This window comes from Anopheles gambiae, chromosome 2, assembly GCF_943734735.2.
Source record: "Anopheles gambiae chromosome 2, idAnoGambNW_F1_1, whole genome shotgun sequence".
Taxonomy (NCBI): Eukaryota; Metazoa; Arthropoda; class Insecta; order Diptera; family Culicidae; genus Anopheles; species Anopheles gambiae.
In genome coordinates, this window is record NC_064601.1 from 90,450,827 (window position 1) to 90,476,434 (window position 25,608).

Below are 25,608 nucleotides of genomic sequence, written 5' to 3' on the forward strand. Positions count from 1 at the left end.
TTTAAAAGACAGTTCGGTCGATAGAAAAACAGGTAGAAAAATATGCTCCACCGTTTAGGGGGCAGGATTTTGTCAAACCGTCACGTACCGATTCAGTAGTATCATTCGATCCAGCAACACAGCATTGCAGCAGCTGCATCTTGTCCTGGGATGCCTTCTCCGCCTTTTTTTTTGCTCTCTCATTCCAATGCTCATTGTTCACATGGCAGGCGGTGTACTGCAACTGCAAAGCATTTTTCTACCATATCTTCCCATCGTACCGAACCGAAACGTCTTTTGAAGTGTACTTGCATGCCAACGTCTTGTTCTTTTTTGCCTTGTTTTTTTCTTTTGCCTACCAAAACGATACGATCGCTTGTATTCCAAACGAAGCTAACCCAAGTCGTACAGCGTGAGAAAAAAGATGAACCGAATGTGTCCAAACACTCGGCTGAAAAGAGAGGGGAACGACAGAAGGATGAATCTGTTTTACGCCACATTTTGAACCTAACCGTGCCCGGCACGGCGAACGGCTAATACGTGTCAGCTGAGATTTGCACCATGAAAGTGTCATATTTTCTTATCATATGTGTGCGAGCTTTGCACCATGAAGAATTTTTACACGGCCAAAAAAAGGGATGAAACAAATATGCAAAAAAGTCGTTTGGTGCATCATTTTACATTTGCCAGTGAAGTGGTCGTAAAGTGGGGGCATTTTATGCAGATTTGGAGTCTGATTTCGAGACGCTTGCAGTTGGAAGACTGGCATTCATATTTGATGAATATAGGACATTTTTTTTAAATTGATGAAAATGTATGATTTCAAGCGATACATCTATCAGAAAGTAAATTTCCCTTTGATATGGAATATATTGAAATGAAATCTGAATAGGAATTATTTGATAGAAAGTCCAATAGAAAGTCCAAGAAACCACCAAACATGCTTTAAGAAATGTTTCAACCTATTGAAAATATTCACATACTTGTCAATCTTTTCAATGACATCAATTCCTAAGCTCAACAGATTATAGAGGTGTTATCTTTACATACTTATACCCTTTGCAGATATTCTTCTTCTTCTTCTTCTTCTTTGGCTCAACAACCGATGTCGGTCAAGGCCTGCCTGTACCCACTTGTGGGCTTGGCTTTCAGTGACTAATTGATTTCCCCCCATAGCAGGATAGTCAGTCCTACGTATGGCGGCGCGGTCTATTTGAGGATCGAACCCATGACGGGCATTTTGTTAAGTCGTACGAGTTGACGACTGTACTACGAGACCGGCCAAATGCAGATATTAAACTACAATTTTAAGGAACAATATGTGGTATGATGTGGTATAATTATTAGTCCGGGCCGGTCTGGTGGTACAGTCGTCAACTCGAACGACTTAACGACATGCCCGTCATGGGTTCAAGCCCCGAATAGACCGTGCCGCCATACGTAGGACTGACTATCCTGCTACGGTAACAAAAAAGTCACTGAAAGCCAAAGCCCCACTAGTGGTTACAGGCAGGCCTTGACCGACAACGGTTGTTGAGCCAAAAGAAGAAAAAGGTATAATTATCATTCGTTTGCACTGTTTTAAAAATAATTTAATAAAGATCTTTTAGAGAAGCCAGGCTTTTTGTCTTGAAATACCAACTTAGATTCCATTTTTTAATAATCCTATTAAAACTTCCTTCCACCTGGCAAACCGTGTTGTATGAAAACGGAAATGTGACTGTGCAATTGCCATTATTCTCCTGCTAGCCACACACAAAACACCGGTTTTGGTGCGTTCTTGTCTTTGTCTCACAATACTCTCTAAAGCTATTTACGCTTACGCTTCATTCGCCACTACCAACCCTGTAGAGCGAACGAGGAATCGTACAGGCGGAGAAAGCGCACTAGAAAATAGTACAACGCGAATGACATTTACCGTACCCGTATCTTTTCAATCCGGGGCAAACTGTCTGGCTGCTAGACTGCTGGCACAAAACGGTGGTACGTACGAAAAATGTGCAACACGTGCCAGAGTACCAGAGTTACCTTCTAGCAAACGCATTCGGTGCGCATTGTGCATTCTCTCGCTTCCTGCGAATCCAACAAAAAAAACCAAACCGAGTCACCAAATTTTACGCCGGTGTGTGATGGCTCAAGCTGCCCGTTTGCTTTGCCTTCCCTGCGCTGGATGGATGGAAACTTTGGATTTTTATACCGACAACAAGCCCGACAGCACTTGCGTTGTTCCACATGCAAGTGCCGTTTTATTTTCATGCATTTATCGTATGCATCTTTGAGATGAACATTTATAGACTGGTATAGAAGGGACTAGTTCTTTTTTAATTTTCTTATTATTTTCAGTGTCCTACATCTGCTTGCTAGCTTTAGCTTCTCTGCTTTAAAAGATACCACGCTTGAAGAGCGCTCAAGAGCAAACGGAGCTGCTCGCTGCTCGAAGTACACAATGCACCCTGCCAGGGACGGAAGGCAGATGTGCAGTCGTGTGAAACATTAGCCGATAGCAGTTTGCTGTTCTGCTTGAAAGGATGCAGGCTACTATAGCAGGATATGCTACTTCTTTTTAGAAAAATTGTGGAAAAATTGTATGTTAAAAACACCTTGCCTCTGGGAGAACGGTAGTTATCATATCGATGAAATGGAAAAATAGGGAATTGAATATATTGTGTAAAAATCTCGCAGAAAAGTTCAAAACTTAACAAACCCCTTTAAAGGAAATCTAACCCTCTTTTTCCATTTTTTAAGCACCTAATCCTTCGTGGTGCAATCGCTGCTCTGCTCTCCACACGAATAGACAGCTTGTCACTGTTAGCAGCCAACCGGATGCCATACATTTCTTCCTCCCGCTCAGCGCCATTTCCAACTCACCACCCGCAGTGTAAAGAAATGGATCTTTTTCTTTCAACCCGATTCGATTTGCGGTTTGCCGCAACCGGTCGAATCACAGCCACAAAGTGTCGAACGTTCGTATCACTTTCGCCACCCAGACCTTTGTCCTCTGGTGGACGCGTGTGTAATATGGTGGAAAGATTGGATACTTTATCATGAACACGAACCAATAGCAATGGAGCAAAAGAGATAGAGAGAGAAAGAGAGAGAGAGCAGAATACAACCCGTGCTTAGCTTGTGGGTTCGTATCTGTTTCGGCACGACAACACCGCCCTCCGCCGTGTGATGATCCAGAGTATGTTTCGCAATTTTTCATCCTCCAATAAACAATTTAACGCCAGCAGGCGACAAGCATGAGCTGTTCGCTCCTCTCTTCACGTACACGAGTGCCGTGCGCTAAGAATACGATTCTTTGACGAATGTGAGTCTATTTTTCACCTGGCCACGACACGGCCACGTTTCCCCACACCCGTTCTCTCCGGTTACGAATGGGTAGGTCAACGACGTCTAAATAAAATGATGATTAAACTAAATAAAAGATCCGTCTTGTGATTGGTCACCATGGGCAGGCGCGGGGCACCGGGCCGAGCCGTCGTGCGTCATGGTTCGGATGTTGATGATGTGAGCCGTAAACAAATTGGTCATTTAAATTCATGTTCTCGCAGAGGACAACCATGATGATCCAACAAAGTACGGTACGCATGGGACATTGAGCAAGCCAAGGACAGGCTTGCGCTGAAGATCAACAAGACAAAGCGCTTCAAGGGCAGGTCGTTTTTCCGTGCCCGAACGTTCTATGATGCGGAATTTATCAAATTTAATATAAATATTTTCTTTGTGCCCGCAAAGTGGTTGATGCAAGAATATTGTTTTATTTTATGGCACATCGGGTAGGAAAATTAATCTGGCCACGTAAGGCAAACGCGCACGCCATCGCTTTGTTTCTAACGCAGACGATGGCGTTCTTTTTACATTTGCGCATCAAGAGCAATAAAAAAAATGGAATGGTACCCGAAAATTCTCATCCCAATCATTCCCGCATTTACCCAACGTATGCAGAAAAGCCGACATTCGTTCCGTCTCAACGTCGTCATGGTGTCGGTCTCGGTCTCGTCAACGTCTGACTCATTCACATTTATTTCTCCCCTGCGAACAAAGATCGAGAGGCATAAAAGACGCAAAAAACCGGACGTCACATTTCTGACAACCCTCGCTGATGGTGACTTATGGTGGATTTTCTTCATCACTTTCCATTGCCGGGCAATGGTGTTGGTATGTTGGCAGGCGGATACCTGGCGGGTACAATTTTTGACAGCGCATACACCATCACAAACACTACCACAGGGCCAAAGATCAGAACGATCGTGTGTGTGTGTGTGTGTGTATGTGTGAACGGTGGAAGATCGTCCTCCACCTCGTCTGATGACTCAATCGCCTTGCCTAACCGTCCCGCCACAGGTAGTGAAGCAGCAGGTATGCTTGGCATGCTCGTACGGCTCAAGCGTGCCGCGGTCGATTCAGTTTGTCGCGAAGTTTCAAGCGTTCGGGATCCACCGTGCGGAATTTGGTGTTTGCGTGATCCGTTTGCCACCATTTGGGTACAGTTTTAGTACTTGTTGGTTAGTTAGAGCATTGCATCGAATATTTGATTCGTTAATTGCTAAAATTGTGCTAATTTGTAGTGCTGTGAGCGTGATTTATGTGATCAATTGCATAAAGGTTTGTGAATATTCAATCTTTCTTGGTAGCAATAGTGCTTTTTGAAGTGGAAGCATTAATGCCAAAAAATGTGTTGATAATTTTGGAATATTGTTTTTGAGTTTTGTTGAATGAATGCTTCCATTTAACGTCCATTTTGTTTAAAATATTAATATTTTTTGGTGAATTTCACATCGGTGCCGTTGCTCATACGAAAAAGAAGGTGGCAAGTGTGTTAAAGTGCAAGCATTAGGGCAGAGAAAGCGAGCAGCGAACAGGAACAGAAGCGTTACTGCGAATTTACTCCCATCCATCGTCGGAGAATGGAAGGTGTGAATCATCACGTAGCTATAAATTGGGACGATACACAACTCTATGGAAAAATGAGCAAATTTCGTTTAAAAATAGAAAGTTAGATTCTCGGATACGGAAATTCAACGCATCATCGCACACAAAAAAATGGATTAAAGAAGAAGTGAAACCTGCTTTTACAATGCACAAACAAACGCACACACATACACACGCACAAGCAATCCCGCTCAAGGTCTACAGAATGCATGAGCATGAGTATGCATTCGGGCATGCTGGCTCGATTCTAAAATAAAACACGCCAGCACCGGTTACCGGCCGTTTAGAAGAGCAACCTCTTTGGAATGCGGTCATAACTCGGCCGCACGCTACTAAGTAGAGACACCGGGTTTGGCGAAAGGTAGACGAGCATCCATATTTTTGAATGCCGCCGTCCCATCCTGGCATTTACTTCAGTGGGTGTCTGGTTTAGATCTGCGCTATGCTGTTTGAAATGGGGTCACGGTGTGTTTTGCAAAGTATTTAGACCAACATGTGCACTTTTGATTCTGAAAAGTTGCTACACTTCATGATGTCTGAAAAAAAGCATCGCATTTTGAATTTAAAACTCATTAGAGCTTCAATATTTATCTCAAAAAATAACTGAAAGTTGTAGCTGATTGTACAAACCACCATGCGTCTCCATTCAATATCAATCATCATCAGGCACCATGCGTCTCCATGCCGATATCCTTACGTATCAATTTTCCATGGAAAGATTTGTAAGCTAGCTTTACACTTTATCCTAAACTCAGCTCATCACTCTAAGCGCTAAGGTGGCCACCAACTGATTACTGATGATTATCATCATCAACGACATTAAATTTGACAAACTTAAGCCGCGGGCTATCGACGCTGTCGATGCCACTAAATGGATACACCACTGGATCAGCAAATGAACGATTAATTACCACGATAAATCCCTGGTGGGCAGAAATCATAATCCAATGAAGCTAAAGCACTGGTACACTGGTGAAGGGTATGCAAAGAAGAAAGAGAGAGAGACAGAGGGAGAAGAGCGACCAGCATCATTAGCAGAAGCTTTAAAAACGATTCATTATAACGTTTTTCAATGAAAATTTGCTTACGTCGGTGAACCGGTCATTGGCCCGTTTGGATGGGCTGGGTGAAACGGGGATGCCATTTCCACCAGCCACCAGCTCGCTTTTTCAATTTTCATCACTTTTATTCAGCAATTTTACCAGCACAGCAGCAGCAATGGCCGCTTTATGTAGTGACAAACAAGCGGTTTTGTGTGCAACATGAAAGCGAGAGAAGAGTTTCAAAAAAAGGATAATTGCCCTCGAAAACATAATAAATTATCGTGTTCTAGCGCACAAATTAAAAGCGAAAAGTATATGTATCATAATGCAACCGGCTCACACCATCAGTCAAACAAAATGGGGGAGGAAAAAAAAGAAAACACGCTACGAAAGTGCACGACTTTGCGCAAAGAAAAACTTTGCTGCGGCTATTCAACTCGAAAACTCGCACGAAAGACGGGCCACACATACTCACGTACAGACCAAAAACTCACAAAAGCAACAACAAAATGGGAAGAAAATACACTCGAAACTGTCTTATTCGCAACTGGCCACGAATGATCTTATCGCTTTGAATGAAAGGCAAAGAAAGGGGTAGGGTGAGCAACAAAAGAAAACCCTCGAACCACACTGTGGGCGGGTGAAAACGGAAACTTCAAAGCGGAGACGCAACTTCATACAGCAAATTAAGTTTTTCAAAACTTGTTATAGAAAGTGTCTGTTTTAATTAAAATCGCATGAACCATCGCTCCAGACGCGGGTGAGTGAGAGTGAAAGACACGCGCGCAAAGTAGACTCTTCATGTCTGGGCTGTGCCGGCCCGCTGCTCCCCTGCTTCTCTGCCACCGAGTGCCTGAGTGGCGGGAATGGTTTGATATGACAAAAAGAAAAAGAAAAGAAAACCAACAAAAGCGAACCACGCTGCGAGAGAGCCTGCCCGACAGTCGGGTATGCACTTTACACACAAACGTCAACGGCAGTGCGGCAGTGGTAATTCGCGAGTTGGAAAATGGTGAACAAAAACCAACTCACACCATAAAAAAGGGAAAACTTCACCCCGTTCGTGGTGCGCGGACAAAACTTACTGGGTGAGCGGTTTGATCCCATGTGAATATATCTTTTCATCAAACCGGACTGGTTGTGGCAAAGTGTGCTGCAGTCAATGGATGGCCAAGGAGGGGGGGGGGGGACAGGGCGTTAGGATCGAGTCCTTTACCCGGTTTTGGCTTTAAGCTTTGACGGCTTAAGATGATGTGCTTATCCTACCATCTCAGAGAAAGGGATGGTTGAAAGAAGCAAAACCAAACGGGCTGTGTACATTGTGTGCGCGCTGGCAGGGCTGAACAACTTCTAGAGCGCGGCTCATCATTACGCAAACAAAAAAGAAAGACAATCTTTAAACAAAAAAAAACGCCCCACCCGACGATAACGCTATCCCCAAAGAAAAGGGCCACTGTTGGTGGCAAACATATCAGATGAAAAGTCTTTCACTCAAATCCCATTTATCTTCCCAAAGAAGTAGGACGATTTGTGGGTTTTGCAACTGTAGTACGCTTTGTACTTTTCCCTCCCGCGCCACAGCGTCCGCCCGTGCTCGCCCCGGTAGCCCGACTGGTGCTAGTGCTGGCAAGTGTCCGCTAGATAATTCTCGGATTTCATTCCACCAGCCGCTTGTGTGCAACAAACGAAAAGAAAAAACAGACAACTCCCCAGTCGGAGTACACTTTTAGCTCACTCACTCACAGATATATCAAAGCCGAGGCTGTAGCCGACGAGAGGAGATGGATTGCACGGCTCGGGAAAGCCGGGAATGAGAAATATAAAGCATACACCATCGCTAACTGACATGGACACCGACTCTGGCCTTTTTTGCGGGAGGGTTTGGAACGTTGAAGAACGCCAGAAGAGATGAATCGCTGTAGCAATTTAATTATTTTATTCTACCACTCTCATACATTTCTACAACTCACGGCTTTTCCTGTTTTTTTTTCTGTGTGTGTGTGCACATTCTTTCCTCTACGGTAGGTTTGAAGCGCGTTGCTTGGCCACCGCCAGCCGACGGTCCCGAGTACGAGGTACATCCATCACAGCAGAAACAACAACCGGTAGGTCAGCAAATCCCATTGCAGCAGCAGCAACAGCAGCAGCAGTTCCAGCCGCAACAATTCTACCACCAAACGAACCCTCAGCAGCAGCAGCAGCAGCAACAACCGGCTTATCAGCAAACGAGCTTCCCGCCGCAACAGCAGCACCCGCACCAGCCGGTGGAACGCATCGTTCCCATACAAAGGGTGAGTAAGGGTAGTAGTGTTTCCGGCTGCTGCCACACATCACTGCCGCGTCCGCTCCCTTCCTTTTCTGGCAGCCAAATTATGCAGATTATGTGCTGTTTGCGAATTATTTTAATACCACCTACTCCTCAAACGCTACAAAGAGAGGGGTAGAAAAAAGTTAAGGTAGAAAAAAATAGAAAACAAGTGAAATAAAAGCATTCCGTCGCTTGAGGAAAGCTAGAAACATGCTTTTCGCTGTACTTGTGTACTGTGAAACGCCTTAAAGTATGCAATTTTTCCTTAGAAACAATTGACGCCGTGACCAGGATTTAAATAGAGCTGCAGAAATGTCGTTATGAAGACTCTTGAAGGTACTGTTACTATTATGGTAGTCAGGGCTTAATGCGCATATTGACAGCTGCTCTTTCTGGTTGAATCCGTAGCGCGTTTCACCTTTTGGGTGTTTACTAAAACATTCCCATGGAAGAATTTTAATACCGTCGGATTTACCGACCACTCCAAAACTATCCCAAAGGTTACAACACATTCCACGAAGGACAACAATCTTCCCATCGCTCGCGATCGGTCCGGAACTGCGGGTAGTACTGTTGGGTGACCTCGGCCAATCTGACTAGCTGCCAACAAATATTGGTCCAATTTTGTTTGCTCAATATTTCATCCGGAACGAGCTGCTCGAGACGATTGCCTTTTTTTAATCTGTGGGAGAAGAAAAAAAAACTCCCATAAACGAACCACTTAGCGCGTTGTTGACATACTGGCACACGGTCAAAAGATCATCCACGTTCGAGTTGAATGTGAAGACGGATTTATAAATTATCCAACCGTCGCTTGCACTCTTTGGTAGGTCGCAGCATCGTGTTGAAAAGAGGTAAAACGCCTCACACCCATTTTACGAAAATACTGCTGACTGTGTCAAACGGTATTAACGGAGCGATTGAAAAATTAAGCCACCGTCCGAAATGATGTTTAACATGGAACGCCGACGAAACGTATTGAGCAACGTAGTTAACACGTCACCTGTCAACTTGACCCGATTCGGTCGGATACATTGACGTGTGCTAATTTAGGGCAGGGGACTTATTCTACGTTGTCAACGTGTTGCCTTCACGACTAGTTTACTGTTTTTCTTAGCGTGCTCTTTAAGACCATTTTTTCTGCTCTGTTTCTTTAGTAAAATAGAATAAAGGAAAAAAATAGGTTTACTACCAGAACCAAATTTCAAAAGAGAATGAACAAACACAACAAAGGCAGCTTACCAGGCTAGCAAATTCGTTTGACGCGTAGTTTTTGTTTTGTTCTACTATCACCTACTTGATGTAGCAAATTGACAGCTGTCACAAGACCACAGCGGTGCTGTCATTTTCATACCGCCCGCTGGTTTTTTTTTTTTTACCCGTTGGTACCGAAGCAGACCACAGAGCGATTCGGAGTTTTGATGAATGCCACAACGCAATGCCGAGGTTAACATCTAGGGCCCCGGAGTAGCAGGGGAAACAAATTGCAGTCACACATACCGACAAAAGCGCCATTGGTTCATGAATGCATTAAACCATTATGGTAATTTTAAATCACTTTGCTGCACAAGCGCCACCAGCGAAGACAAATTAATTGCAAGCAGAGTAAGAGCGAGTGAGATAGAGGGAGCAAGAGAGCATAACTTTTTCCGGAAAAGAAGCAAATATAAAAAAACAGGACCATATTTTCTCCTGCCAGCCACATTATGCGACGGCCACAAATGGCCGTTTCATAATTCCTTTCCAATAGCTTTTAATTGAATCTTATTCCCCGCTCGTCATTTTATTTTTTCATTCTCGCCTTTTTTGCACTCCCTTGAGCTGCTTCCCCGAGAAAAAAGGGGACAAGGCGTTGAATTTTTAATTATTTTTATTTCAATATTTAACCAAGCCGGGCCAGCTCGTTCCTTGGCGACAACGACGACGACAACGACGGTGCCAGCTCAAAAGCGCCCAAACGGTCACACGATTGTTTTCGCTTAAAATGTGTAAATGATTGTGAAAGCTTCCACGCCCGAGCTGGCCTTTTTTCGCAAGTTGCATTCCCGTTCCATTATTCCCCTTCATTTGCTTCGCCTTTTCGCCCGCAACCGTTGCACACGAGCGTGTTTGGCCTCTAATTGGCCCACGCTGCCCGGGGCGGCCACACTCAAGGCGGCACACGCAAGGGCGATAGTTAGTGTGACGTAAATCATTAGCATTGCAGTGCAGCTGTTCTGGCCTCGTTGCTGTTAATTTACCATCGAGAAAATTGCATCCGTCTCGCATTGGCACGGTGGAGGAGGGCCGAGCGGGAAAGGGGTATAGTAACCCATTTGACCATCCATAATATTTGTGACCCGGCTGTGCTGTGGATGAAAGGCGCTGGCATCAAAACACACACACAAACATGCGGAACAAAATGGCACAAGCATTGGCTACGCTTTTATCTATCCTTTTGCTGTCCATTCCTCCCAAAAAAAAGGGGTAAAGAGGGAACGAAAGACATGCAAAAACACACACTGGAGAAGTGGCAAAAAATAATCTCATCTAGTGTAAGTATTACACAGGCCAAAAACAAAGAAAAAAGAAAAAAACACATATACACACACACTGCCAAGCTCCTCGATCGGAAAATCCACTGCTCGCACCAGGAATGCAAATTTGATGCATAAAGTGCACATCAAAAGTTTGCCGCTCGATGTAGCCCGGAAATGGTTCGTGTCTTCCGGCACGGTGACAGGAGCGATGGTGGTGCCACCCTTAAATGACACCTCCATTGCGCCATGCGGGGTTTGTGTTTTTTAAGCGAAAAGAACTCACATATGCACGAGAAAAGCACGGCTATGGGAAGAGTAGCCGGGAATTACGTTAAACTGGAGTGGGATTTAATGCAAGTAATAGAGAATAAACGAGATTAAGCCGAAGGGTTTGGGTTTGCGAACTAGCGAACCAAAAGAAAACAAAATCACTTTTCGAAGGTGGGCCAAAGTGCCAAATGGAAATTTGGATGGAAAGTTCAGCTGGGTGCATTACGCTGAGCGCATAATTACGCTTTTGAGTGCAGTAGAAACTGCATTAACTGCAAAATACGGAACTGCACTAACAGTAACAACTGATCACTGGAAAATGGGAATGATGAGACTTGTGTTTTAACTGAATTTTGTTGCATTATTGATGGACTATTTTAGCCATCCATTTTAACAAGGAAATCATATCATTAGTTGTGATAAAAAGTGCATTAAGATCGTAATCACTTTAAGAGTATTTTTATGTGAAGATTTGCACATACAAAATGAGTCCTTTTGGAAATAGAACTTAATAAGAGAAAAGATCGAGATCGTCGAGTAACGACGATACAATGTAATGCTCGTAGTCGGGGATATACCAAATCGGGTATTTTCAATTTCGGGAAAAAAAATCCACGGGTAATAACGGTATTTTCCCGGGTAGATTGGGCTTTTTTTCAATCGCACAATCGCTATTTTCAGTTTTTGGATATTGGATGTAATTGGTATCAATGGCATGGCTAAGATAGAACGGTATCCAAAGAAAATTTGAAATGAGACTGTCAAGCGTGGATGCACGAAGTTTAAATGATTACAGGAGGACATAACTTAAATGTAGAACATTGAAAACATTAAAGCTACAACTCCTAACAAGAAGCGCTTAAGCACTCGTATTAGTGATGGGCGGGTCAACTCAAACCTACTGGGTCGGAGCCATCCGTACAGCAACCCGGAGTCGACTCGAAAGGTATATTAGGTTCAGTAAGTGCAATGATTCCGGTAGGTGCAAGACACCATAAACGGCTCCGAGTTGGTGCAGCGATTTCAGATCGGGTCGGGCCAAGGTAGGATCGCTTCGTCCCGTAAGTCCATCGAGTCCGGGTCGACCCGAACTCTCAGTTGGTGCGAGAAAACATAAGCGATTCCAACTCGATTCCAAGCATTGGTTAGAATGCCAATTGTACCGGATAAAACGCTTTAATTAATTGCGTTTCAACTTATTGTTTAAAAATAATTATCAATTCGAGGAAAAATTACATGGTCTTGATGATTGAAGAAGATGAAAACTTTGTGAAATGTCAAATCGTTCTTTTGACTGTTTCGATCGAACAAACCATTAATAAATCAAAAACTGATTGCACGACATCTTCAATGTTGAATCATGGTGATGGTGTTGAATCATAGTCTCGCTAGCAGTAGAATAACATCAATGAAATATTTAGATAAAGAAAGCATGTATTTGCCTTTGCTGCCAATAAGAATATGGAAAAGTCTATTTTATGTAAACTTATCAGAAAAACTTAAAATATAAGTGAAACAAAGCATTGTGGTATGTTTAGTCTTGTTACGGTCGCCATGTGGTATGTTTAGTGACTGTTACGTTCGCCATGTGGTATGTTTTGAGATAGTCACGGTATGTTCGATTTTGGGTCGATCGCAATGTAGTAACTTTGAACTCGCGTTCAAAGCCAGGGTGGCCTTCAAACATCGTTTAAGGAAGGTCATCGTTTGCCAAATTAAGCAGAACTGAGGTGGATACTGTTTCGAAGCGGACTTTCGACACTTGATCGTCCAGGCGATCATAGAAACCTTTAGGAAGTTTCCCTTACTGGAAACGTTGGAGTTTAGAGGCCTTACCTTGGGTAGGGAGACATAACTAAACTCTTTAAATGAGAAGTCGATAGATGTTGGATGGGCATTGTCCTATCATGTCAGTCCGAACGAATCTGACCTGCCATGATCGCAGTTGGTTTTATTCATACTCAAAAGAAGTTAAGGGTTTCTCACATTTAGTTCCGGGTTGTATGTTGGAAAGTTATTGTTTTCACTCAGCTAGTTACGTTTGTCTTTTGTTGACAAGAACGATGGTTCTTGTCACTAAGTTCCTGTTTTGGGTTTAATGCTTATACTATTCCTGCTTTGGGTTATAATGCATAAACTGTTCCTGCTTATGTTGTACGTTTCGGTTGGTTCTGTTAAGTGTGTCACAATTGTTTTTATATAAACGGTATGGCCTGAATTCTTCTGGTTGCGTTGCTATGGTATGATCTGATTTGCTGAGTGTGTTATAATGAATGTGTTGCAATGGTGTGATTTGGCTATACAATGTGTCTATAGCTGATAGTGTGTATTAAAATATGTTTTGTATAGCAGATATGCTACAGCATAAAAAATTCCAATCAATCAAAAATACCCAATATTTACACGGGTAAAAACTAAAAAGGTTAAAACCCGGTTATAACCCAAAAAATAAATATCGGGTAAAAAGGTATTTACCCTACGGTAAAACACTGCTCGTAGTCTATTTTTACGCATGGAGCCATCTATCTCGGGTCAAAGGTCACACCCTACAACAGCGGTCCTTCCGTAGCCCGTTGACAGTAGTTAACCTTGTATTTATTTAAATAGATAACATTTTTCACTGTTTAACAATCCTCTTTTGATGACATTTGCATCCAACCAAGACGATTAAATGCAAAAATGTAACTTGAAAATTTACGAAACGTATACATAGTTGAAATTATAGAAGAAAAATGATAACATACTGAACGCACTTGTTGGCTAAAAACGTTGCCAAAAACAGTATTATTGTTCTAAACTTTGTTCCCCAGTTCAGCAGCCAGCGCAATAAAAGGTTTTAAAACGATAGCCTTCCGCGAAAAATTGCCACTCTGCCTATTATTCCCTTTTATTTTGCATCCTTCTGTAGCACCAGCGTAGCCTAAAATTTCTAACTAACGCAGCCCCATTATTTCACTGCGTATCAGCTTTTCTTATCAGCATCCAGCAGCACACACACACACCCATTCCAGTCGCACCTGCCCATACAGAGGCACGCCGATTTTATGATCTATATTCGAGTGCTTCATAAAATTTATTAGCGGATCAATCGACACACACACACCCCGCCTGCATAGGAGAGTTTTGCACCTTTTATCACCCCGCCCGACACTGGTGGCAAAAGGTGGCCATAGCGATGACCTGTGCCGGCCATTTGCGGCTGTAATAAATTGGCCATTCGATCCGTCGGGGTAATAAAATCGCCCACCACCAGCACACACACACACACACACACACACACACACACACACACACACACACAAGCGAGACACATTTTCTGCTTATGGTGGGCAAATTTACTATTTTTTTATTGTGTCAGGAAGCTCAATTTTTATTCCATCGCTTCCGCACCCACGCAGGAAGGGTGTGTCAATCACGGGCCGCTTTTATGTTTGCTATCGATCGCAGAATTGCATCACCTCCGCTGCCCAGTGATGCTTTGCTTTTTGGTGCTCATCTTCTTGTAGAAGCATTCAAGCACTAAGTGCAGCTCAATGGACCCCAGCCGATAGCCATTGAGCTTCCCCGGGTTATGATTTTTTAGCGATTAAGTGATAAAATCGCATCGCATCGCACGGCAAGCGTTGCAGGGCGTTTTTGGGCTGACACTGAAACACTGCACGGGCCCGGGAACTTCACCGCCACTCGCGAGCAAAAAGACCGCCTCTTCAGATTTGACGCAACGCTAACGACAATGGCAGCCCGGTCATAATGCTGATGATGATCGTGCCACATCCCGCCCCACCGGGAAGGGAAACGTGAATGTGATTGTTCTTCTGCGAAAAAAGGGGTTCATTTGGGAAAGCACCAAGCAAGGGAGCAAACAAACGAAAACAAGTCAACCCCAGTGCCCAGTGCATGCTAACGATCTGTAGACATTCTTGCATTCGGTTGCAGCAACACACGCGGCGCTTGGTTTGGGCGAGTTTTGAGCGGATTGCAGTCATCAGCGGTGGCGCAGTTCCCTACTCTTCACAAGCTATTACTGCTTAACCGAACGCCAATTGCAAAAAGCGGGAAAGGAGTAAGAACTAGCACCGAACAGACTCTTGCCTGTTTATGCGGCTTCCGGTGGTTTCCCCGGTGTTTCCCCGGTACGCAGCTAGTGTTGCGACAGGTGCGACGGCAGGCGGTGGCGACAAGTAAACAGGTGCAATCTGTGGGGCTGTGGTAGGGCGTAAAATTTATGGCGCTTTGCGATTTATGGCGTGAAACAAAAATTTATGGACGACGTCCGTCGACCAGAACGCGATGTTAGATGGTTCGAGCGACCAGCTAGCAAACAATACCCACAGACATTCACACACACACACACACACGGACGGACGCGAGCAGATACCAAAAATCCTCCCCTTTTGCTTTTCTGCGCCGCTTTTTGTGCATCTGCCCCGTGGCGTGTGGATCGGAATCAATGTATTGGAAGGTTGAAAGTTTATCGTCAAAACCCGTTGGCTGCGCAAACACACACACACACACACACACACACACACACACACACACACACACACACACACACACACACACACACACACACACACACACACACACAAACATAAACGCTCACACGCCCAGGATAAGTTGTCGTGCAATAATACACACAAAACGCACAAACGCTTACACAAACACAGCGAAATACGAATCGCGTCTCACCTGTACGGTGGCTCTGGTTCGCTAGTTCTTCCCCAATTTCCCACCCAGTTGAGCCCGTGGATCTCTATCCTGGACAAATAGATTCACGTACCCGGGGAGCGAAAGGTGTCGAAACGAATGGGTGTGTGCACGTATGTGTGTGTGTGAAAATACGTCGCCCTTGTCGGCCACAGGAGGATACTTCAAATTCAAACATTTCAACGATGCTCGATGCAACGCTCGACATGCGACAAGTGGATGCGGGCAGTGCAATAACATTTGCCAGTACGGACACACACACACACACACACGCTTGGTGCTGATCCGGGAAGAGCTCTGTTCCGTGCTCACAGTGGCAGACGGTGTGCACAGTGCCGTGTGTCGACGCCGACCTGTTCTCCGAAAGGCGGAATTATTTGAACACCAACAAGCTACGTGACATGTTGCAAGTCCCGGGCAGCCCCGGACAGGTTTGGCAGCCCCTGCGGCCTCCGTTTTTTTTTTTTTTTTGCAAACGACGTAGGCAACGGCGGCACGCAACGCACTCGATGCGAAGGATCTCTTTCATGATTTTTTTGTTTCGTTCTGTTTTGTTTTGCTTTGTTCGTCACCTGCTTTGCTCCCTGTATCTGATGATGAGCGGATAGAGTTCGATTGAATATATTTGTTCCCCAGAGAGAAGAAAAGAGACATCCTAATAAAAAAGAAGGTATGGATTTTTCGGAATTGCATTGGAACTTTTGTATGTTTGATTAAAGCTCCTTTTTTCCCCCCGTAACGAAGGTGCTGAGTTTCGAGAAATGAAACTACACAGCTCACACGTTTCACTATGTTCATGCCCACACGTCTTCTCACACTTGCAAAAGGTGCATTGTGCATTGAACACACCGATCAGGAGGCTCGTTCTTTTCGCTCAAAGTATTGCAAATACTTAAATAAAACATTCTCACTCCATAGAAAACTTATCCATCGCTCGGGACCACCGCTTTGTTCGAACTACCGCAACAGGAAGCTTTTTAAACACACATCAGAGTGCCCTGCAGGCTGTGCATAAGCACAGCCAATGTCCTGTAGTCAAAAACAAAGCCCCACTTGCAGTGCACTTCAAATCATCGTCCACAGAGACTACCACAGAAATAAGTACACATACACACCCTTCCAGCATCAGCCAGCATCCTTCCACATTGTTCTTAACGATTGACTAACGGACTAACTTTCATCCGCCGAAAACTTCCACTACCTTTCCAAGCGGGTGTTGCACACTCTTGCATTATGGTGCAGCAGTTTGTAATTTCCCCGATATGTGTTCTCTCCCCTGCAACAAGAAATGATATCATTTTCCATTCAGTGCTGGGGCAAAAAAGTTTGACAGTATGTTTGCTGCCTCTTCCTGCACGTATCTTCTTCCCTCTGAGCACATTCTTCTAAGTGGCTGTATGTGTCGGGCTGGGGAGAAAGGATGCTTCATTTCATGGCCGTTTCCATCGGTTGGCATTGCCAATTTGTAAGAAAAAAGTGAGAATAAAACGCACCCAGAACACGTGAGCACACATTTTGCGCATGATTTACGATCGGCACGACGTATGTGTGTGTGCGCTTGTGTGTCGATACTGAGTTTTGCCAAATTTGTTCTGGGAAGGTTTCCCTTCTCAGGGTTTTTTTTCCGTGTACAGGTTTTGTAAGTGCACTTGGAGCTACCCTTACCCGTGCGAGCTGGAGTTTTCCCACGATCATGACGTACGCAGGCACGCACAAGCGAGCGAACGCTACACCGTCCCGCCCGAATGATAGTCACAAAATGCCGTAAAATGTTTGGCTCCGCAAAACGAAGACGATACTCGTGCTTGCGTGTGGCGAAAGTTTCTGCTCCTTCCTGGTGGTTTCGGTAATGAAAAGGCACCGTTAATGGAGGGCAATTTTGCAAACGCATTCACCTGAGCAATGTTGCGTATGTGTTTAAAGACAGTGAGACTATGGTGAAGACACAAAAAATGACTTTAAACACACGATACCGGCTCGGTAGTTGATTGAATGAGGATGAGTTATTAAAGGGGGAGAAACTTTTTGGGAGCGCTTCTATGATTGCGTGTGATATTTAGTTGCATATAATCATACTTAATTACCCAAACAAAGTTTGTTGTTTAAAAAAGTTTGCCCATAACACGGATAACTAATCGTTTAGTCAAAATTCTGTTCTTTTAGCTTGTTCTAGTTCTTATTGCTCATCACATCTCTGGGATTAGAAAAAGTTGCTATATAATGATTAGCTTACAGTCGTTGCCGCTAAACTTTGACTCTAATACACCTATTTTTGTCTCCGAGCCACCAATTTTTGACATCGTGTCACAATTTTTGGATCGAAGACATCAATTTTTGACTGTGAGTCAATCGCTTTTCGTATCCTAATTGTTGTTATTGGGGGCCTTCACGATTCTAGTTAGTTTTTTGTATGGAGTTTGACAGTTGGAGGCTGAAACCATGTAAACAATCCATACAAAACCACACAAAAAACTAGCCTGCGATTTTCTGTCTAGAAAACTTTAGCCTAAAAGCTAGAATTAGATTCGAGTACCTGCTCGAAAACACGGTGTTGTTTACATTTATCCCAAGGTGCATTGAAGAGATCAGGTGGTGGAATATAGAATCAAAGTGTATGTAGTCCAGGTGGTCTCATAGCATTTTTTTATAACCAAATTTGAACATCACTTTTTGAAAGAACGAGTGAAAACTTTTGCTCAAACGAGCTTTCTGGAGGCTTGACGAATACTCAGAACACTCTTTAAATCTTCATTCAGAAGCAGCAGCGATAAAAATCAGCCTTCTAAATTCATACACCTTGAGATAAGCCCACCTGTATATTATACTCAATTAGATAGCTGCTCGAAAACTGCTATACAATGCAAACAGCTGACTGGCTGAAATTTCAGCCTACGAAATTCAAACGGAAAGGGCCCCATTGTTGGAATAGTTTACAGCGGCTTTGGCTCCAACGGAGTTCTTTCGCCTCTTTTTCGTATCCTAAGGCACATTTCAGGGGTCTTGTTTACCTTTAATTAATTAATGTTTTTTTTTTGAATAGCTTCTCACAGTCGTTGCTACCAAATTTTGGCTTTAAGGCATCAATTTTTGGCTCTAAGGCATCAATTTTTAACAGTGCTCATCCATTTTTGACTCTAACGCACCTATTTTTGTCTGTGAGACATCAATGTTTGATTCTTGTAGGAACTATGATAATTGTTTAAGGTATTTGAGGAGTTTTTTTTTATCAATTTTAATTTTAAATCACATAAACAATACTAAAAACTGTGTTATGTGATTATTTTTTTGAGAATAAAATAATGAAATTTTATAAATTCCAAAGCCAATGGTTACACCTGACAATACAGTCGTGGCCGCTAAATTTAGACTCTAACTCACCTATTTTTGTCTCCGAGGCACCAATTTTTGACAGCGTGTCACGATTTTTGCCTCGAAGGCATCAATTTTTGACTGTGATTTTGTAAATCGCTTTATTTACAAAATGTTGTAATTTCTGAAAATGTGTGTTGTGAGATAATTGAAATGAAGTTAAATAGCGAATAATTTTATTGATAGAATTTAAAATAAAACAATTGTTTTGCCAATTTTGGAAATTTTAATGGAATGAAAAAAATTGGCATGTATTTTCAGCTGTAAATAAAAATTTTTGAATTTCTAAAATGTAATCATTTTTTTCTCAAAAATAATGAATTTACACATTTTTTGTATTTTTTTATGAGATGTGGAATAACAACTGTTAAAAATCTGCCTAAATACCTTGTAAAATTATCATGATGCCTACAAGAGTCAAAAATTGATGAATTACAGACAAAAATTGATGTCTTAGAGGCAAAAATTGATGCGCACTGTCAAAATTTGATGCTTTAGAGACATAATTTGGTGGCAACTACTGTAAATTACTTTTGTATGCAAAAAACTACTGTACTAAAAATTATTTAGAAAGGATAAAAGAATATTTATTGCATATGAATTTATATGTCATTGCATTGACATTATGTCGGTAGAATTATTCATTCCATTTTTGTAACACACAATTATAATAACCATAATGTTTCTAGTATGTTTCAAGCTCAATTCAATATGCCAATGTTTTACAAGAAACAAAAGCAATTGTATAAGACGAACGCATCCCACACAATTACCAACAATGGCGCGAGTGTCAAATTAAACCGTTACAAAACACCTTATAAACCTGTCCGCAAGGATCGAAACATGCGTCCTAAAACACCCACACACACACACGTACATACGGTACACTTGTCAACTGGCAAAATAAAAAGAACAAATCACATACATCATCTTGCACATTAAATTTGTTAACAACTACATTTTCTCGATTACATTTGCGCTTGTTGTCGGTTAGAGGTTGGAAAAAGTAACGCGCACACGTGCCGAGGAAAAATTATACTTTTCCCACCCTCACTTACTGCTCGCTATTATAATTCCACCCGCAATGAACGTCATCCAGTGTGGCAGGCACGCACCAGCAGCATCCGTGGCGAATTTCATCACCGAACATTTTTCGGCTAAACATATTTCATACGTGTTAGCATGTCATTTCCTTGCCAGCTCTCCCTCCCACCTTCAAGGATGGACAGGTGCGCCGTGCAAGGATATACATCATAATGTAAGCTATTGCCAGGCATCATGTGTTTGTGATGGGGAGAGAATGAAGGTAGAACACACACACACATTAACGCCTGGTCTGGTAGAAATGACATTCCACAGCTTGAGTGGCGTGCGTGCGCCACCACCCAAGATGGCGGTCCATTTCCACGCAAAAACACACACACAAACACATTGAGGGTGACCCATTTTTGCTTTCGCCGACGATTGAGAGCTGAAATTAACATCTTGGCACATTCTTACCATACCTTCGTGCTCGTAAAGATGCCACCAACGGCCGGACAAAACTCCGGACGAATGGTGCGCAAGGGCTTGGATGTGTGAGTAGGCGGTTTTTTGGCGGGAATTCTTTTGCGCCCACGTGACTCTACTAGGCGCAGTGTTGAAGGCGCAAAAGGAGATTGGGTGGGCCCTCATAAAGGTAAAAACTAAACACACGCGCACACTTGTCTTTCAAACGAAAGTAACACTAACGGCAGGCATAAAGTAGCGCCAGCCGTAGCACACGGCACTTAACGGCAGCGAAACAAACGCTTTCCCCCGTGGCCCAATGCCCGGCTCAGTAGGTGTTGATTATTTATGGTTATTTATGTGATGAGTAATTCTACGATGGAACGAAATGGTTTGTTTTTTCTTCTTGCATTCATCGTCCCCAACGAAGTCAACCGGGGGTTGTCCTGCACATGTGCGGGAAGCATTTTTCACCTGCAGCACAAGCCCACGGCCCACCTTCATCGGCTCATTAATGTGCGTTTTCGCACAAACCGGAACCGACTGTTTGAGTGATAAATTGTTGGCGCTTACAAACAGCATCCCTGATTGGCAACTCGCTCCGACCCGACCGTGTGTGTGTGTTTGTGTTTGCCCGCTGAGTAAATCAACCACAAAACCCCTATGAACAACATTACGGTTCAAACGGTTGGCGATGGCCATCATCAGCAGTGTGCCCCACGCGTAACAGTTCGGTTGCCAGCAGCAGCTGGAAGATTACCTGGAACTTGCCCGGGAAACTGGGGCCTGGAAGTCATCCAGGTGTGGCAGGCTAAAGGAGTCATCGTTGCCACACGTTCCCCCACCCGGTTTTGCCACACTAAAAACCACAGAAACCTACAGCGGCAGCCTCCAAGCCACACCAATCGCTACGTAAAGCAGTGTGCACATACGCACATTGCGTGCCAAACCTCCGCTGGAAACACCGCGCTGTACGCACCCGCTAGTCTAATTAATTACCGACAATGATTATTATTGACTGTTTTGTGAGGTTTACGCAATTTAAGCGCCTTCCTACCTTCTCTGGTCGCGTTGAGGCGCAAAGGATGCTAGCAACCGTAAGGGACCTGTTTCGATTCGATACACGCGTGAACTGCATAACGATCCATAACGTGTGCGTTTGTGTCGACGCGTCGAACGGCCAGCAGTTGGTTGGTTTCGATGGACGGAGCTTCCATCGATCGGAAGCCCAGTTTGTTGGCCCACTGTAGCGAAAGCATTTGATTAAATACGGTAATTACGCTTCCGCTTATCCTTCCGCAGGTTGTGCCATACTTGTGGAGGAGGGAGTCAGTTGTTTCTTCATTGCAATCATTCATAGTGCAAGGTGGGGTAGGGTTGGTAATGCCATTTCAATGTGCCGGCCAGAATGTTGCACTGCTGGCTGGTTAGAAGGTGAATTCTATGAATAAAACTAATTACATTATCTTCATTTTTCTTCGATTGCTGCTTGAAGAAACATAATTTAACCTTATTCTAAATTATTTATTGGAACTTATACATACGTGTTGGTGTTGATGATCTTATAAATAAAGACTTATATTAGCGCCTTTAATAGTTCACACGGTGTTTTAGGAGCTTTCAGACACTTTATTTACTCTTTCCCCGAAGAAATGAACTAAATGAGAAATGAATTGTTCTCTACAGCAGTCATTACTCCAACATGAATCCAACAGGAATTTCCATGAAGCATGGATGCACAGTTCATTTCAAATAAGAAAGGTTCGAGGAAGTGTTCCACAACTATGAGAACCTTGGAAAAAGCTCGCATGTATAAATTTCCACTTTTGTCAGTGGAAAGTTTATATTAGTTTTTGTATATTATCTACAATAGTGTTTATTTGTAATAAAATACCCCAAAGTTTTCATATTTTAGTTGATAACAACTTGTTTAGTACTAAATTTTGCTACTTTTATGAAGTCAATTTATCCAATATGCATTGATGCAAAGAGCTTTACAATGTTTTGTAATCGAAATCAAAAACATAAATAATACAACAACTTCAAAATCAATAATCGCTACACGGCCCAGTGACATTGTACTGTTCAAGGTTACCGTCAAGAGTCAACCGATTATACATAACGTCCCACAAAAAAACACACACACACGCAAATGCCTCCTCGTTATTTCGTACCATCATGCCGGTCGTACCAACAGTCATACACAGCCCACAGTTTGTAGATTTTCATTCATCACCGAGCACGCATCACGGCGTCCGCTTTTCGGGGGGTTAACCTTTGCCCCTAACGTTACCCAAATTCACGACCCATAAAACAAGAGCAGTCGCTTTTCCCCTTTCCCCCAGTAGACTAGTGGTACGAGAAAAAAAACAAACGGCTACGTATAGTTGAATGGTAATAAAAAATGCAAAACAACACAGACACGGAAGGCCCTTGAACAAAGAAAGTTCAAAAAGAAAATGTGGGTGGCACACAGAACGGGTAAGGGACGAACAAAAAAACAGACCGTCCATAACGGCACGATCTTTCTCTGCTTCGGCATAAACTTGACCGAAAAACGACCTCGAACAAAAAATTGACACACATGCAACCAACATGCAATAAAAATCATCTGATAAACCACCCTGCCGGGCCTGCCGCTGTAGTGGGGAGGCTCGAACGGTTGGCGCAGGAAGGGTTACATGCAAGGGCCACCCATTCGTGGTTTTTCGGGTTTTCCCAACTGTCGTACACTTTACACAGGCCTTACGGTACACAGAAGCAAGTGTGTGCGTTTCGAACGTTTCGTTTCGGTTTCACTCCACTACTCTATGAACCGTACAGAGAAGGGGTTTTTTTTTGTTTTAAGCAAGACGAATTTTCTGTTATTTTTTCCTTCAATTTACAGCCTAAAACAAGATCTGGCTCAGTTTGAACAAATGAGACATGTATTAACGATATAATTGTGCTTTAGGTGCACGCAGGAGACTAGTGCTGGGAGCTCTGAATCGGTCCTACCTGATTCCGATTCCGTGCTCGGAATCAATTCCGGAGCCGATTCCGATGCTAGAATCGATTCCGATTCCAGAGCCGATTCCGGAGTTGAATACGGAATCGATTCCAGGATCGGAATCGGCTCCAGAATCAGAATCGTCTCCGGAATCGGAATCAACCTGGGAACCGCAATTTGCTCCGGTAACGGAATTAGGCGTGACTCCATCAATGGAGTTAGTTCCAGAATGAGAATTAGTTTTTTTAAATGAAATAAGTCGGGAAGCGATATATGTCCGGGAATCTCCATGTGAATAGATCATTTACAAATAAATTTTGATTCTTTGCTGCTATCAACACGTAACATCATTGGACCCAAACGCCTATTCCTATGAAGATGCCGAAACCGACTCCGTTTCGAAGGCAGTTCTGATTTCGGGATCCATTCATTTGTCGGAGCCGATTTTAATTCCGGAGCCAATTCTGGAACCTATTCCGATTCCAGAGCTGATTCTGATTCCGACGCCAAATCCGATTCCAGGGCCGATTCCGATTCCGGAGCCGATTCCAATTCCGGAGCCGATTCCGATTCAAGAGTCGATTTCAGAGTCAATTCCGGAACCAATTCTGGAGCCGATTCCGGAAGCAATTCCGGAGACGATTCCGAAACCAATTCCGGAACCAATTCCGGAGCCGATTCCGGTATCGATTCCGAAAACTGATTCCGGACCTACTATCCGGAATTGATTCCAGAAAACTTCGGAGCTAGCCGGAATCGATTCCGACGGAATCTTAATTTTTCCCATCACTACAGGAAACTGTTACAGAAGTAAAACGCCTCAATGTATGCAATAATATGTTTGGTCTACCTTTCAGTGCATTAAAATTCTCAAACACATTACTATGTAGCAATATGTAGCTTTTGTCACGGATTGTTCTTACCCTTCAGAAGTAAATTAATAATAATAGAGAAATCTTCAATATCAATCGTTAAACTCCAATGATTTTATTAGACTAAATTGTATGCCAATGCTAAACCATTTACTAAACCCACCCAACTACGTGGAAATCAGCAAAAAAAAAGCTCTATAAATATTGCAACACTGAAACCATTACCTGGAAACGGGGAATGATATCATGTTTTTACACCATCCTTGTGCTGATCCGCAACACAGAATAGGGCATTGGCAACAGCAAAAAAGTAACTATCCGTATGTTTACCCGAGCGTACAAATATTATTTGAGCAAGCAGCATAGACATTTCGCGAACGTAAACATTCCGTCACGGACATCATCCCGTTTGTGCAAAAGAGCAAACCGAGAAAGGAAAAAAAATCAACACAGTTCATTTCAACCAAAAGCTTCGAAGAGAGAGAGAGAGAGAAAGCCACACAGCCCATTGAACAGCTGTAATGCTTCGGCGAAGATCGTGACGATCCGCGTAAACTACCGCGGTACTGCTGCCGAACACACTCGAACCAGCAGGTGAGGCAGCTCACAAGGCGTAGAAAGCGGAAAGCGACCAACCATCAATTGGCGAAATTGCTCCGAAGCGCCATTTTCACGCCCGGGAACTATTTAATTCCATGGCTTCTTCCGATTTGCTCGGGCGTGATGTTTTAGCACAGCTGGAGCAAAAAGTACCAGCAACATCCCGCAATCCAAACCCTCCCCCCGAGATTCACCTTTTGAGAGGCGCGGAGGGAAGGAAAATCAAAATGGGAATGAAAGAAAAACAGAATGCTTTTTGTGTCCCATGTGTAGGGTGGTAGGGAGCTGAATTCATTGGGCAGCTTTTTTGCTCGCGACGCGTCAAAAGGCTCTCGTGCGTTCACTGTTTTAGTACATTTTAGCAGCGCAAACAACCACTGCCGCTTTTTGCGCTTAATGTTAAGACAAACTGAGAGTGAAGAAACTACTTCCTTTAACCAACGTCACGGCCCGTAAATGACGCATTTGCCAAAAACCTGCTGCGAAACGAGCGCACGAATCACTAATAAAGATCGCAGCAGAAGAAAGC

The 25,608-nt window shown here is 43.4% G+C and overlaps 1 protein-coding gene across 10 annotated transcripts in view; it reads left to right on the forward strand.

Annotated features, from left to right (window-relative positions):
• Positions 1 to 25,608, forward strand: part of LOC1276476 (uncharacterized) — a 107,023-nt gene that overhangs the window by 48,870 nt on the left and 32,545 nt on the right. For all 10 annotated transcript variants that reach the window (XR_009765234.1, XM_061647893.1, XM_061647897.1 and 7 more), the window contains one exon: positions 7,983 to 8,248. Coding sequence is in view for 9 of the 10 variants with exons in the window: in XM_061647893.1 (XP_061503877.1) it covers positions 7,983 to 8,248 (266 nt within the window). In the remaining variant the exon portion in view is untranslated. The remainder of the gene's footprint in view (positions 1 to 7,982; positions 8,249 to 25,608) is intronic.